A 15,504-nucleotide genomic window follows, 5' to 3' on the forward strand; every position below is an offset into this window, starting at 1 on the left:
CTCACAGTGTTTGTCCATACTTTCCCCTTCCAACAAATTTCTCCATTCTTGACTCTTAAGGATAGTATCCAACATTTCTCGGCATAAGTTCCGGCAGTCTTCAACAGAAGTTGAATGTTTTCTTGAACTCAAGTTTGGGGAAATTTCCATGTTTGTGCAGCACACCTTGACTCTAGGGATCTGTAGGCCACACAGATGTCTGAAGAGATTCCTGGGGTTCCAGGTAATTGTTGAAAAGGACAGTTAATACAGGTCGACAGTGTTGCCCCCCATGTTTTTTCCTGCTAATCAGAAACTGGCATTTTTTCCTCTTGAATAGATTGACTCCTATGGCTTATGGCCAAATAGCATTTATTTTAATAGACGGAATTTTAATTTATTTTAATATAAAGGTTTGAACAGCAGTTTGCCAAGGATCATTTTGAAGGAAAACATGGCAGCCTTCTGTAGATGGTGGGATAAGAGGTATATTTAGGTTTTGGAGTTGTATTGTCTTTTGCACTTGTGTGCAGTTGTGCAAGTGAAAGGGAGCTCTACACATATAAGAATGAGGCTCAAGGGACAGTTTTAGGTAAGGTGGGGTGGAGACTCCTTTTCAGACTGAGGAGTCATAGCCCCTCCTGGCCAACCTTCCACGTGCTGCATGCCACTTGTGAGCGCAGCCAAAATAGGCATGGCCATGCGCCTGTCTTCATTGCTGCTCAGCAGTATCAGCTAAGCTGAGGGAGGAGATAACCAGAAAGGGTTTGAACAACCCCTCCTCGCGATCTCTCTGAGAAACTACAGTGGTGCCCCGCAAGACGAATGCCTCGCAAGACGGAAAACTCGCTAGACGAAAGAGTTTTCCGTTTTGGAGGTGCTTCGCAAAACGAATTTCCTATGGGCTTGCTTCGCAAGACGACAATGTCTTGCGAGTTCCTGCTGGGTCCCCCCCCCCTTTTCTAAGCCGCTAAGCCGCTTATCAGCTTTATCAGCTGATCCGATCAGCAGATAAGCCGCTAATAGCGCTAATCCGCTAATCCGTCAATGGGCTTGCTTCACAAGATGAAAAAACCGCTAGACGAAGAGAATCACAGAACGGATTCTTTTCGTCTTGCGAGGCACCACTGTACACACATCTCCACAACACAGTCCTCCTTGCCTTTGCATCATTGGGGGCAGATGGGTGGAAGCGGATTAGAAAACTCTGTTTATACAGCTGACAGCCATAGTAGAGAACACTAGGGGCTATCTGTTGCTTTGTAGTTCATCAGAACTGTTTACAACGTATCATAATTGGCTTCTCCTTTTGTGCATGGTAGAGATGAACACAATGACATCTTAGCTGTGGCAGATTGGGGACAAAGGCTTTCCTTTTATCAGCTCAGTGGCAAGCAGGTAAGTGTTATATTAATACAATGCCTTGGAAAGTACACTTTTTATTTTCTTCCTGGGAAAGAACTGAGTTGAAAGTTCCACTTATCCAGTAAGGTGTGACTTTAAAATTATAGGCCTGCTTGCTGGCCCTTTGTACAGTAAAGCATTTATATTTTTCTATATAAATCATTAGCAGCTCATGGCTTGGATTTGCTAGTTGCTAAGGAGATAAAAAGCATTGTCTCCTTGATCATTAGCCAGTTCAAGCTGTACTGTTTCTCAGGTACGCATTAGAGTAGCTCCACAGCTGTGCTGAGTGGTGTCACTTGTCAATATCGCCATGTGCTTCAGAGCTAAGAACTGCTGAACAAGAATACAAGAATATCCTGACCAGGCTCCATTGACTGGTTTGAAAAACAAAACTGGTGTATGAGGTAGACTTGCCACCTGCTACCAGAGCTAAAAACCGATCGTAACCTAAAAGCATTAATTAAGGAAGGAAAAGGAAAGCCTGTGAGATCAAACAGCAATATGTGACAGATTTAATAGGAACGTGTATTTAATTACTGTGTTACCTGGGAACTTTAATATATATATATCTGATGTCTTCTTTCATATTGTTCTAGATTGGAAAAGACAGAGTCCTGAACTTTGACCCCTGCTGTGTTAGCTATTTTTCAAAAGGAGAATACATTTTAATTGGAGGCTCTGACAAACAAGTCTCCCTCTACACAAAGGATGGTGTGCGTCTTGGCACCATAGGGGAACAGAACACATGGGTGTGGACGTGCAAAGCGAAGCCAGATTCCAATTACGTGGTAAGAGTGAATTGGTAAAAGCTTTTGCACATGTGGAACTGCAAGGGGTCCCTCCACTTTGGGGTCATGATTTTGTTTCTACTCTCCTTGGTTCCAAAACCATCAAATGTGAGGGATAAGTTAGCCATGAGACATACAGTCGTACCTTGGTTGACAAACACCTTAGCGGTTGAATGTTTTGGCTCCTGAATGCTGCAATCCCGGAAGTGAGTGTTCCAGTTTGCGAAAGTTCTTTTGGAAGCCGAATGTCCAGTGGGGCTTCCATAGCTTCCGATTGGTTGCAGGAAGCTCCAGCAGCCAATCAGAAGCTGTGCCTTGGAAGCAGTGGCAGAGGAACCCTCTCCGGCAGCCAGGACAGAATGCCAAGGGGCGGGGCAAACCGCCCGGTGACACACACACGACATCCTTACGGAGTGCACATGTGCGGCATCCTGTATGGAGTGCGCACGCACGGCAGCGCATATGGTCACCGTGCAAGAGGCAGCCCGTATGGATGCCTGTATGGACGGCGTGTGAGAGCAGCAGCCTGTACGGTTGCCGTGCAAGAGGCAGCCCGTATGGACGCACGGCGCCTGAGCGGCACCCATACTGACTGCATGCGCCCTCGGCCGCATTACAGCTGGAAGGAGGCTGGGGCCATCTTGTCCCCGCCCCCAGAGTGGCCTGCCCACTGTGCCCCCCACTTCGTATGCCTCTGCTTGGAAGTCGAACGGATTTCCGGAACGGATTCCGTTTGGCTTCCAAGGTACGACTGTACTTCAAAACAAATGGCATGAAGGTGGCTTTTTACAGTTCTTGGAACAACATGTGTCCTAGGGACCATTTCATGCGTTACAAAGAGAGGCAAATCTGAGAATACAGTCAACAGGACAACACAGCTGTTCACAGCTGGTGTTGCCGTATGACTCCTGTTTTTTGGCAGACATATTTGTTGCATTCTCCAGTGGTGGCAAATGGATGGCATGTGGATTAAGGTCTCCCGCAAGTGTAGTTAGCAGCCAGATAACATGTAATATTAAGAACAGGTCTGTGCTAGGAAAATTACACTGAGCTCTGTGGCATTTTGCCTTAACTTTAATAATACTACTTCAAAGCTAACATGCACATTTGGGACATTTAACAGATGAATAATGCCTCCAATCTCTCCAGCCTTTTTCCGTTTCATTTTTCCCTTATGTGCTGAGATTTGTCTATTTGAAAGGCAATCTCTGCCTCTTACTTGGTACAATGATCTTTAAAAAAGGTCAAGTAATCTAAGAAGGTTGCCACCTTTTCAGACTGTTTTATGGTTCGGATACATAACCATATGGTTTTTTGACTTCTGGTGATCTTTTGCTTTCTCTTCAGGCAGTAGGATGTGAGGATGGAACAATTTCATTTTATCAGCTGATTTTCAGCACAGTCCATGGCCTTTATAAGGACCGCTATGCTTACAGGGACAGTATGACTGATGTTATTGTCCAGCACCTCATCACAGAGCAAAAAGGTAGCTTTTGAGGGGGATGTCTCTCAACTTGGGTGGATATGTACAGCTTAATTGCTGTCTGCATATTTGACAGTAAAGGTAAATGGACCACTGACCATTAGGTCCAGTCACGGATGACTCTGGGGTTGCAGCGCTCATCTTGCTTTATTGGCTGAGGGAGCCAGCTCAGCTTCCAGGTTATGTGGTCATCATGACTAAGCCGCTTCTGGCGAACCAGAGCAGCGCACGGAAACACCGTTTACCTTCCCGCCGGAGCAGTACCTATTTATCTACTTGCAATTTTAAGTGCTTTCGAACTGCTAGGTTGACAGTACAAAGTGTATTTAAATGAAAACATTGATCTGCCGGTTTATTCCATGAGTATGATGGTCAGGGGTCCCTTTACCTTTACCTTTGAAGGTTATAACAATCAATGGAGGCCCTGCTTTTTAATTTGGCAACAAAAGAGGTCGAGGCAGGGCCTTCTTTGTGATAGCTGCTCAGCTTCAATATTACTTCCCAAAAGAAGTTAGACTAGTGCTATTCCTGAGATATTCACTCTCTTTACTTTTAATCCTTGCTCTTAGTTCTGCTAAATTATGTGCATAATATTTCAAATTGCCCAGTGCTAATGACTGGCAGAATCCGAGATCAGGGAGAAGAGTCGGTGAAAGAAGATTGGAAGAAATTTAAAGGCTATTTACAGAAATATTGTAAAATTAATGAATGTTAGAAGGATGTTGGAAAGAAACTAAGTGGTTTCCAGCTGTAATGCTTTAAGAGTTATGAAAAAAAAGGGTTCTACAAATGGGTAAAAGTTTAATGGTAAGGATTTGCTGAACCAACAAATTGAATTGGAATACAAAGAAAAACAGGGTCAATTTGTTGTTGACAGAGGATAGCTAGACATATAAAGTGTCCCATTACCTTCAGTAGCTTAGGGCCACATCATACCTAAATCCGGCCCTGTGTGTGGGCATATTCCTGCCCCCAAACCAGCCTATCCATTGCAACCTTAGGAAAAAGACACTTATATTAGCCACCATGGCACTTGTTCACAAAGAAAAGCTCTTTGCACCTCTCCTTTGTTTGGAACTGATGAGAGGGTGGATGTCCAATCCTAGCATCTATTATGAAATGTGGACATTTCTAAGGATGTGCATTCAAACAGGCTGATTCATTGTACCCAGAAACAGAGCAGGAAAAGGAAGCAGTTTCTCATTGATGGTGGATTTTTGAGGAGATAGTTATTGAAACCTTTCATGGGCACCATAGGAATACTAGTGGGCACAGTGGTGCCTACAAATGTCATGTTAGTGACATCTTTTTAAACTATAAAAAGAATGAGTACTAGTAATAAGTGGCTTCTAATAATAGGCACCAGATATCTGTGTTGTGTCGTATGAATCTAAATAGATTCTGTAATAGGATATAAGGCACTTTAACTTAACCCTGCAAATCAGTTTACTATTTTCTTTTCTTTTGTTCCAGTTCGCATTAAAAACAGAGAGCTTGTCAAGAAAATTGCGATATACAAAAACAGATTAGCAATCCAATTGCCAGAGAAAATCCAGATTTATGAACTATATTCTGATGATTCTTCCGACATGCATTATCGTGTGAAAGAAAAGATAGCAAAAAAGTTTGAATGCAACTTATTGGTTGTGTGTTCTGAGCACATTATTTTATGCCAGGTAATTAATAAATATATACTTTAAAATGAACTATACACATATTGGATTTTTTTTTCTAATAAAAGTTTCTTGGGCAGGAGTCATCCATAATGAGCTAGTTTACTTCAGAGATGGCTGCGAGATGAGCCATGTATATTTTTTTCCACCTGTCCCACTCTAGATGTTATACATACATGGCTTGCCCAAAATGTGGTATTTAGAAGAAACATCAATATTTTATTGGGGGTTAGATTCCCTCCCTTCTTTAAGCATAGCAATATTATCCCTTTTATTTGGTTGCTATCAGAATGTTAATAAAATGTTGCCAGTAAATCATCTGTCCTTGCTTTCTTAGAGACACTAAAATGGTTTGCTGCAGACACTCAATGCAACAATCTAGTAGTAAAATAATCTGTGGCTATCCTTTAAATGCTGTCTGGCAGTTCTTTTTATCTCTCCTGAGGCTTCTGTCCTGCGTTGATGCAGTCTTGAATAATTAGATTATAATGTGTGGTTGTAAACATTTCTAATGCAGGATCCTTGAAGAATTGTAGATACTGCAAAACCAGTGTTGTTGTGTAGTTTGCTGGTGTCCAGGATGCAGAGGGTTCATTGAGCCCTCCGTACCAGCCCAGCTCTCGCCACCAGAGCCAAGCGGGGCCACGCCTTGTCACTTGCTCACCCACCCAGTGAGGAGCCTGGCTGGCTGATGTAGCCCTTGGCAGACAAATTCCCCTGACACTAGCCGGGCAGCCATTCAACAAGGGGGACATGGTGATGAGGCCAGGCTCTGGGGCTCAGAGACCCCTGGAGGCAGGCAGGGTGGTATGGGGATCCCGGGGGGGGCGTGCTTGGTTTGCGCCCCCTCAAATTCATGCGCCTGGGACTAAGGCCCCCCTCACTATCCCCCTGTGTAAAATTTCCCTCACCTGTTGCAATGTAAGCGGTTGATGAGTTGAAAATCAGACTGATATCTGTACCTTGACTGCCTAGCATGAAAAAGGCCTGGCATGTGTACAGCACTGTTAGGCTGAGAGATATGAGGATTACTTTAATGAGAATGTAACATGTTCTTCCCTCTTTTAGGAGAAAAGGCTCCAGTGCCTCTCATTCAGTGGTGTTAAAGAAAGAGAGTGGCTGATGGAGTCTCTCATTCGGTACATAAAAGTAATTGGTGGACCTCCAGGCCGAGAAGGACTTTTAGTGGGGCTAAAGAATGGCCAGGTGACTTTTTGTGAATAAGTAAAATTTGTACTCATTAAGGAGATGATTTAGATGCTAAAGGGTCCAGTCAATAGGCTGAAATTTGCTTCTTAGTGTCTTTGGCTGTTCTTTAAGTGACATTTTTTTGGTTTTTTGCATGTTCTGTATTTGATGGTTACCAAGAATTACATGTTCACAGAAAGCGGCAGTTACTCAAAAGCTTCCTTTGCCATTTCTTTCCTTTAATGGAAAATGAGTTGCAAGTAACTGGTTTGCAATAAGTTAGGGAAAAGTACGTACTTCGGTAAAGTGCTGTAGAGAGCAACATAGACTACTTGCAGCTTACTGTTTTGGATGATGTTACTACACTAGCTTCCTGGTAAGCTGGTTGCTGTTGCTTACCAGTGGGGAGAGGGGAAGAGGCAAAGTGGCAGGGATATTGGCAGGGTGCAGTTGCACTGTGCCAGATTGGCTCCAAGGTATGTTTCCACCACATCAACCTTCCTGCCACTTTGCAACAGTGACCCACCTGTTGGGAAACTAATGCCCCCCCCCACCTAGGAAGCGGTTTCTGCTTTTATATTAAATATTAAATTTTTGGGGGGAAGAAGAATCAAAGTGTGGAGTTAATTTTTGTTTCTGATTCTTGTGACCCTAAACCTAGCCATCATCTTGCCTCATGTTTTTATTTTTATTATTTATAATCAAGGAAGTAATTTGGGCAAAAGCGAACAGTCTGCTTTAAATTTGTTAGACTAATTATTCTCCTGAGTTTTTATTCTCCAGTGCATGAGACTGACAAATAAAAATAGTATTGTTTTTAAGAAGTATTTTATTAACTCTCTGAATTTAATCACATCCAGATTCTAAAGATATTTGTAGACAATCCTTTTGCAATTGTCTTGCTGAAACAATCCACAGCTGTGCGCTGCTTGGATATGAGTGCATCTCGAAACAAGCTGGCAGTGGTTGATGAAAATGACACCTGTCTAGTGTATGATATTAACACCAAAGAGTTGCTCTTTCAGGTAAACATTTGGAAACTCCCTCCCTTCCCTCCCTTTGTCTAGCACTATCCACATGATCGCAAAGAGCTAAATCAGAGAATAGCTCTATCATGCTGCTCCTTTGTCACCCTGTATCTTAGAGAAAAGTTTCCCAAAAGGATGAGAAAGGAGCCTTAGTGAGACTGCTTGGATAGCTATTAGGAGTTGTTATCTACTTAAAAAGAGGGTGGGGGACCTCTGGCTAGCAGATCAATAGTGGTCCTCTAGGAAGTCCAAGTTGACCTGCCAAGTCTTCCTCAAGCATGATCATGTACCATAAACGAAGACCATTCATTTTTTTGTATTGCATGTTGTTTGATCATCCTCTAGGAACCCAATGCTAACAGCGTGGCTTGGAACACACAGTGTGAGGACATGCTCTGTTTCTCTGGTGGTGGATATCTCAACATCAAAGCTAGTAACTTTCCTGTCCATCAGCAGAAACTTCAGGGCTTCGTTGTGGGATACAATGGTTCCAAAATTTTCTGTCTCCATGTTTTTTCCATGACTGCTGTTGAAGTTCCCCAGGTAATCTTTAATCTTGTTCATTAATTCTTTTTGTTGCCGATGTCAGCATTATCTTAAGTGCTCCTGAAACATGTCTACTTTCTGTCCAATAGAGTTTTAAAATATTTCTCCACCAGCTTTTTGGCCTTCCTTTCATGAATAATGTCTGTAGTTTTGTGCTTGGAGGAGAAAGGGATAGTTTTCACTGTCCTGTGAGAGGTAGGTGAAAGTTTATTGTGTTAATCATTTGACACAACAATACAGAATGAAATCAGGTAGACAAGAAAACTCCTAGTAAAAATTGGCATTACCAACTGCAATTACATATTATTCCATGGCATGCTTTCACTTTAATGCTGCTGTTTCTCCTATTACTATATGTGAGGGTTTGATTAGCTGCTTGTGCGTGAAAACGTGCTCCCTCAGAGTTTGTGCGCCCCCACAAACCTCCGTGTGTGACGGAGCTCCTCAGACATGTCTGCTCTAGTCACTAGTAGAGTCCGACAGTGGCTGTCTGCGGAAGCGTTTCCAGCAAAGAAGTTCCTTAACGGAAACGCGTCTCCTGGACTCACGGCGTGACAGTTTCCTGCGAGGTATGGGTCTCCCTATGGGAGACTCCGATACTTCCCCACTGTTCTCGCTGGAAGCCTCCCTGAGCCCTCCCTCCTGCTCGCATTCCCTCAGAGACCCACTCCTCCCCCTGCTGGTCCCTGCTTCAGCAGTTGAGTCTCTTTCATCCTGCCTGAGTCCCTCCACCACCTGATGCTCTGATGGCAGTTCCCTGACATCCACCTCCCCTCCAGGGCCCCCCTCACCCCCTCCCAATTCCTCCCCCCTGGGAGGTGAAGGGCTAAAACCCCGAAACGAATCTTCCTCATCTTCTGACGTCTCGAACAATTCTCTCCATCGATCGTCGTCCTGGCCAGCTGAATCCTCCTCCTCTTCAGAATCTGGGAACCCCTCCAACTCCTCTTCCTCGTCGGTGGTGGCAAAGTATTCCCTTCGGAACCTCGCTACAGGCTGAGGTTTACGTGGGAACCTCTGATGAAAAGTCTCTATTAAAACCTCGTCATTGACATCCTCTGCCCTAACCCAGGTGTTTTCCGACTCCGGTTCCCCTTCCCACATTACCAAATACTCTACTTGATCTCCCTTCCACCTGGAATCGAGGATCTCCGCTACATGGTAGCTGTGTTCCTTCTCCTCCATTGCTGGTCCCCTAGTGACCCTCCCCTCACTGTCTCCTCTATACGGTGACAGCAACGACCTGTGAAAAACTGGGTGCAGCTTCATGTGGTTCGGTAACCGGAGCCTGAAAGCCACTGGATTGACCTGCTGTATGACTTCAAATGGACCCAGCCTTTTGGGTCTTAATTTCTTACAACCTCCTTTGAATGGCAACCCTTGGGTTGACAGCCACACCTGGTCCCCCACCCTGATGCTTTCACCTTCCCTTCTGTTTTTGTCTGCTTGCCTCTTATATTCCTCCTTAGCCCTGTTTAAGTTGAGTTGGAGCTGGCGATGGATCGCTTCCATTTCTTCCACGAACTGTTCTGCAGCTGGAACGCTCCAGTTCTCCCCCTCCCCCCCTGGGAAGGCTCTGGGATGGCACCCGTGATTAGCCAAAAAGGGGCTCATCCCCGTGGACACGTTCTCTGCATTGTTGTAGGCAAATTCTGCCAACGCCAGCTTCTCCACCCAATCATTCTCTCTGTCATTAACATAACACCTCAAATATTGTTGGAGAACCCCATTTGCTCTTTCCGCCTGCCCGTTGGTTTCAGGATGACGGGCCGTCGAGAAATTAACCTCTACATGCAGTAAGCTCATGAGCTTCCTCCAGAACCTGGAAGTAAATTGTTTCCCTCGGTCTGAAACCACCCTCAAGGGGGCGCCATGCAACCTAAACACATTCTCTACAAACAATTTGGCGGTTTCTTCTGCTGTAACCGCATGTGAGCAGGCTATGAAGTGGGCCATTTTAGTTAACAGGTCTACTACAACCATGATGGCTGTTTTCCCTCTAGACCTTGGCAGATCAGTCATGAAATCTATTGCCACTGCTTCCCACGGTCTCTCAGGTGTGGGCAGTGGTTCTAATAAACCAGCCGGCGCCTGCCTCTCCCCCTTGGCTCTTTGGCATTGTTCACACCCTCTCACATACTCCCGCACATCTTCCCTGACCTTGGGCCACCAAAATTCCCTGGTAACCAGCCACATGGTTTTGTGTTGCCCAAAGTGCCCTGCTGTGGGGCTATCGTGCAGCTGCTTGAGTACTTTCTCCCTCAATTCCCCTTCAGGTATATATAACGCTCCCTTATAATACAATGCCCCATTTCTCTCCTCAAAACCACCGGGTTTGTCTTCCTCCCCTCTGAGATCCCTGAGTTTCCCCTGGGCGTATGCATCCTGCACCGTACCCTCTACCAATTCCCTTTGCCCCACCAAAGTCGCCCCACACACCCAGCGGTCCTCTGGAATGATATGGGTTTCTTCGGGTGCTCCCTCCCCCTCCAAATATTCAGGTTTGCGTGAGAGAGCGTCCGCCCTAACATTCTCTGGGCCTGGCACATAACAAATCTCAAAGTTAAATTTGGAGAACTCTTGGGCCCATCTCAACTGCCTTTGGTTGAGCACTCGCGCCGTTCTCCAGTACTCTAGATTTTTATGGTCCGTGCACACTTGCACTTTATGTTGTGCACCAACTAGCAGATGCCTCCATCTCCGGAACGCCTCATGAATAGCAAGCAGTTCTCGGTCGTACACCGTGTAGTTCCTCTCAGATTTGTTCAGCTTCCGCGAGAAGAAGGCACACGGACGCCACTCCGACTCCTCCTTCCCCGGCTGCAGAAGAAGCACCGCCCCTATGGCTCTGTCAGATGCGTCTGTTTCAACCCTTAGCTTCTTTCGTAAATCCACATGCAGAAGTTGTTCTTCAGAGGCGAAGGCCCTTTTCAGTTCCTCAAACGCTCGCTCCGCCTCCGCCGTCCATACAAACTTCTTCTTACTGCTGAGACAGTCAGTGATGGGCGCCGTCAGATGGGCGAAGTTGCGGATGAACTTACGATAAAAGTTTCCAAACCCTAGGAACCTCTGCACATCCTTCTTGGTTTTGGGTGTTTTCCATTCCAGCACTGCCTGTACCTTGCCGGGATCCATGGCCAATCCCTTGTCTGACAGGCGGTACCCCAGGAATTCCACCTCCTTGGTATGGAACCGACACTTCTCCAGTTTGACCCACAGCCTGTTGGCTTGCAGTCTGCTCAACACTTCTCTGACGTCTCTCACATGTTGCTCCTCATTCTCAGAATACACCAACACATCATCTAGAAAGGCAACGCAATTCTTGTAGAGCAAAGGGCCCAGCACGTGGTTCATAAAAGATTGAAAACACGCGGAGCCTGCTTGTAATCCAAATGGCATAACGAGGTATTCAAACGCCCCCAAAGGGGTAAACATGGTGGTTTTCCATTCATCCCCTTTCCTTATGCGTATCAGGTTGTACGCCCCCCTTAGATCCAGCTTTGTGAAAATCTTTCCCTTCCTCACCATGGTCAAAATATCATCAATTCTGGGCATAGGGAACGCCACCGGTTCAGTCACTGCATTCAGCCGCCTAAAATCACATACAAGTCTCGGCTTGTCCGCATTTTTTTTGTCCACAAAGAACACTGGGCTCCCCCCTGCTGCTTTGGACTCTCTGATGAAGCCTCTCTTCAGGTTCTTGTCAATGAACCCTCGCAACTCCTGCATTTCCCTGTCTGACATGGCATACAACTTGCCCACGGGAAGCTGTGCTCCAGGGAGTAAATTGATCTGACAATCAAAGGGTCTATGAGGTGGTAGTTGGTCAGCTTCCTTCTCGCTGAACACGTCGCTGAGATCTGCATACTGTGGTGGTACCTTCACCTTCCCCATTACTTCAGTCCCTGCTAGGGTGGCTTGGGCCCCTACTGAACCCTTCTCCTCTTTGCAGTGTTCTAGGCAATGTGCTGAACCAAAGGACACCACTCTTTGATGCCAGCCAACCAGCGGATCATGTAGAGCTAGCCAGCTCATTCCCAAAATAATGGGAGCGCCTCCCAGGGTGGCCACATTAAACGCTATCAGTTCTGTGTGCCTTGCCACCCTCATTATCATTGGGACAGTCTGCAAGCGGACTCCTCCTCCCAACAACTCCCTGCCATCAATCGTGGTCACCTGCAGGGGGTTGCTTAAAGGGATGGTCTGTATCTGGTGTTCAGCAGCAAACTCCTTGCTCATAAAATTGCAGGAGCTGCCTGAGTCCAATAGCGCCTTTATTTTTAGGGGGTGCCCATTCTGCAGCTCTAGCGACACTTCAATCACTAGAGCAGGTCGAGGAGCTTCTGGCACGGGCACTTTCACTGCTCTTTGGCCTGGCTGCAGTGCCCCAATTGTGGCAACCAGGCGTTGGCTTTTACCTGCTCCGCTCCCCCTTCTTCTCCCCCCTCAACAGCTCCCACCATCCCTTGCCATTCCTTCCTCTGGGGGCAGACTCTGGCAAAGTGGCCTGGCTGTTGGCAGAGATAGCATTTCCGGGGGCCCTTTCCCTCCTTCTTAGCTCCCTCGCTGGTTTTTGAAAATGCGCGCGCGCGCGCTGTTCCGATTTCCATCGGCTCTGCCGGCGGGAAAGCTGGCTCAGGAATGTCTGGAATGCGGAACTCCTTCCAACGTTCCCCTCTCCCTTCCCGCCTCTCCAAGGCTCTTGCCTCCTGCCGCGCTCCTATGGTCAGCGCAGATTTGGTCAGCTGATCCATAGACTCCGCCCTGGGGCTCCGTGCCAGCTCGTCTTTCACCCCCGAAGAAAGACCTTCTTCAAATAGCATTTGAACGGGTGCCGCCGATAAATCCCAACTCAGTCTGTGAATCAGCATGGTAAACTCAGTCCAATATTCACGGACAGATCGACTCCCCTGCTTACAAGCCATTAGCTGTCTGCGCACCACCCCTTCCTCAATATCGCTGGAAAACATGATATCCATTGCACGAAAGAACTTCATTGTGTCCTTTAGTATGTCATTGTGCGTTGCCATTAGGGGTCGAACCCAGTCTCTAGCCCCTTTCTCAAGATGCCCAATTACAAAAGCAACTCGCGATTCCTCATCAGGGAACTCATCGAACTGCACATTAAGGGCATATTGCATCTCTGTCCTAAAAGCATGGTAGTCCTTGGGGTCCCCCCCAAATTTCTGCACCAATCCTGGTACCTTTCTGGGGAATTGAGTGGCTCTCCCCTTCTTGTCTGCATCCTGAGCCCTTCTCTCCTCCAGCCTCGCCGTCTGCAGGGCCAGTTGAACCTCCAACGCTCGGTATCTATCTTCCAAGCTTGGACCAGCTCCAGCCCCTGCTCCTCCGGTTCCGGTTGGTTCGCTCATGATGCCTTCTCTTGCACAGGCAGCGTACAAAGACTGTCGGACTGCTGTGAGGGTTTGATTAGCTGCTTGTGCGTGAAAACGTGCTCCCTCAGAGTTTGTGCGCCCCCACAAACCTCCGTGTGTGACGGAGCTCCTCAGACATGTCTGCTCTAGTCACTAGTAGAGTCCGACAGTGGCTGTCTGCGGAAGCGTTTCCAGCAAAGAAGTTCCTTAACGGAAACGCGTCTCCTGGACTCACGGCGTGACAGTTTCCTGCGAGGTATGGGTCTCCCTATGGGAGACTCCGATACTTCCCCACTGTTCTCGCTGGAAGCCTCCCTGAGCCCTCCCTCCTGCTCGCATTCCCTCAGAGACCCACTCCTCCCCCTGCTGGTCCCTGCTTCAGCAGTTGAGTCTCTTTCATCCTGCCTGAGTCCCTCCACCACCTGATGCTCTGATGGCAGTTCCCTGACACTATAGTTATAGGTAACTTTGCTCTCTCTGTTTTTTCTTTCACTTTGGTGAAGTTCCAGCCAAATGCCAGTTATTCTCCTACACATTCTTGCTTGTGACTTGTTCACGTACCAGTTGTGTTGTTCAAAACATTTTAGATCAACAACAAATGTGATTTGTCCCTAAGAAAACCGTGTTCTCAACAAAACAATTGTTTGGACATGATGGAAAGTACTAGCAATAGAGCCACTGAAGTATTTAATATAATGAGTAAAAGCTGGTGGTGTCAGTCTACCAGCAGAACAGAGCTCCGCAACAGGATTTCCATTTCTCCCCATTGCAACCCTCTGTGCACCCCCAAAGTCTGCTCTAGAAGTTCATGGGGACTGCAGGTATTGGGAAGAGAGGAAAGGAAAATCTGGTTGCGCAAACTGAAGGTTGCTTGCACAGTGTTGAATTACAGGAATAGTTCACTTAATGGCCAAGTTCAGATGTATTTATTACAATTTTATAAGTAAACCTATGCTTAAGCCTTGTGAGTATATACTTGTGCCATGCCTTTCGTCCTCCTTGGTGCACTGCAATTAACTCAAAGTCTTCAGCTTATCATAGTTATCCATTACCTCCAGCAGGGAAACTATGGTTACCAGAATTTAAACAAGTCATGGTCTTAACTCATGGTTTGATGTTGGGTTAAGATCCTTGCTTGTTTCTATCCTGGCAACAATAGTTTCTTGATCTGAACAAAAAGGGAAATAATTAACTGAAAAATTCCTGAGTTAATTGTGGCATGCTAAGAAGGAAAGGGGGTAACATGAGAACAAAGTGTGCAGGCCTGAGGTACATGCACATCTCAACTTATTAAGGCGAGACACAAACCGTTAAGTTCTGTTAAGAAGAGTGACTAGTGGGGTGCCACAGGGTTCTGTCTTGGGCCCAGTCTTATTCAACATCTTTATCAACGACTTGGATGATGGACTCAAGGGCATCCTGATCAAATTTGCAGATGACACCAAGCTGGGAGGGGTGGCTAACACCCCAGAGGACAGGATCACACTTCAAAACGACCTTGACAGATTAGAGAACTGGGCCAAAACAAACAAGATGAATTTTAACAGGGAGAAATGTAAAGTATTGCACTTGGGCAAAAAAAATGAGAGGCACAAATACAAGATGGGTGACACCTGGCTTGAGAGCAGTACATGTGAAAAGGATCTAGGAGTCTTGGTTGACCACAAACTTGACATGAGCCAACAGTGTGACGCGGCAGCTAAAAAAGCCAATGCAATTCTGGGCTGCATCAATAGGAGTATAGCATCTAGATCAAGGGAAGTAATAGTGCCACTGTATTCTGCTCTGGTCAGACCTCACCTGGAGTACTGTGTCCAGTTCTGGGCACCACAGTTCAAGAAGGACACTGACAAACTGGAACGTGTCCAGAGGAGAGCAACCAAAATGGTCAAAGGCCTGGAAACGATGCCTTATGAGGAACGGCTAAGGGAGCTGGGCATGTTTAGCCTGGAGAAGAGGAGGTTAAGGGGTGATATGATAGCCATGTTCAAATATATAAAAGGATGTCATATAGAGGAGGGAGAAAGGCTGTTTTCT

General features: G+C 46.4%; 1 protein-coding gene across 2 annotated transcripts in view; it reads left to right on the forward strand.

The window, feature by feature from the left end:
• Positions 1 to 15,504, forward strand: part of IFT122 (intraflagellar transport 122) — a 66,583-nt gene that overhangs the window by 12,299 nt on the left and 38,780 nt on the right. For both annotated transcript variants that reach the window (XM_081183979.1, XM_081183980.1), the window contains 7 exons: positions 1,302 to 1,377; positions 1,983 to 2,174; positions 3,522 to 3,660; positions 5,131 to 5,333; positions 6,399 to 6,536; positions 7,379 to 7,543; positions 7,892 to 8,089. In XM_081183979.1, coding sequence (XP_081040105.1) covers positions 1,302 to 1,377; positions 1,983 to 2,174; positions 3,522 to 3,660; positions 5,131 to 5,333; positions 6,399 to 6,536; positions 7,379 to 7,543; positions 7,892 to 8,089 — 1,111 coding nt within the window. The remainder of the gene's footprint in view (positions 1 to 1,301; positions 1,378 to 1,982; positions 2,175 to 3,521; positions 3,661 to 5,130; positions 5,334 to 6,398; positions 6,537 to 7,378; positions 7,544 to 7,891; positions 8,090 to 15,504) is intronic.

This window comes from Podarcis bocagei (assembly GCF_964188305.1).
Source record: "Podarcis bocagei genome assembly, chromosome: 2".
In the NCBI taxonomy this organism is placed as follows: Eukaryota; Metazoa; Chordata; class Lepidosauria; order Squamata; family Lacertidae; genus Podarcis; species Podarcis bocagei.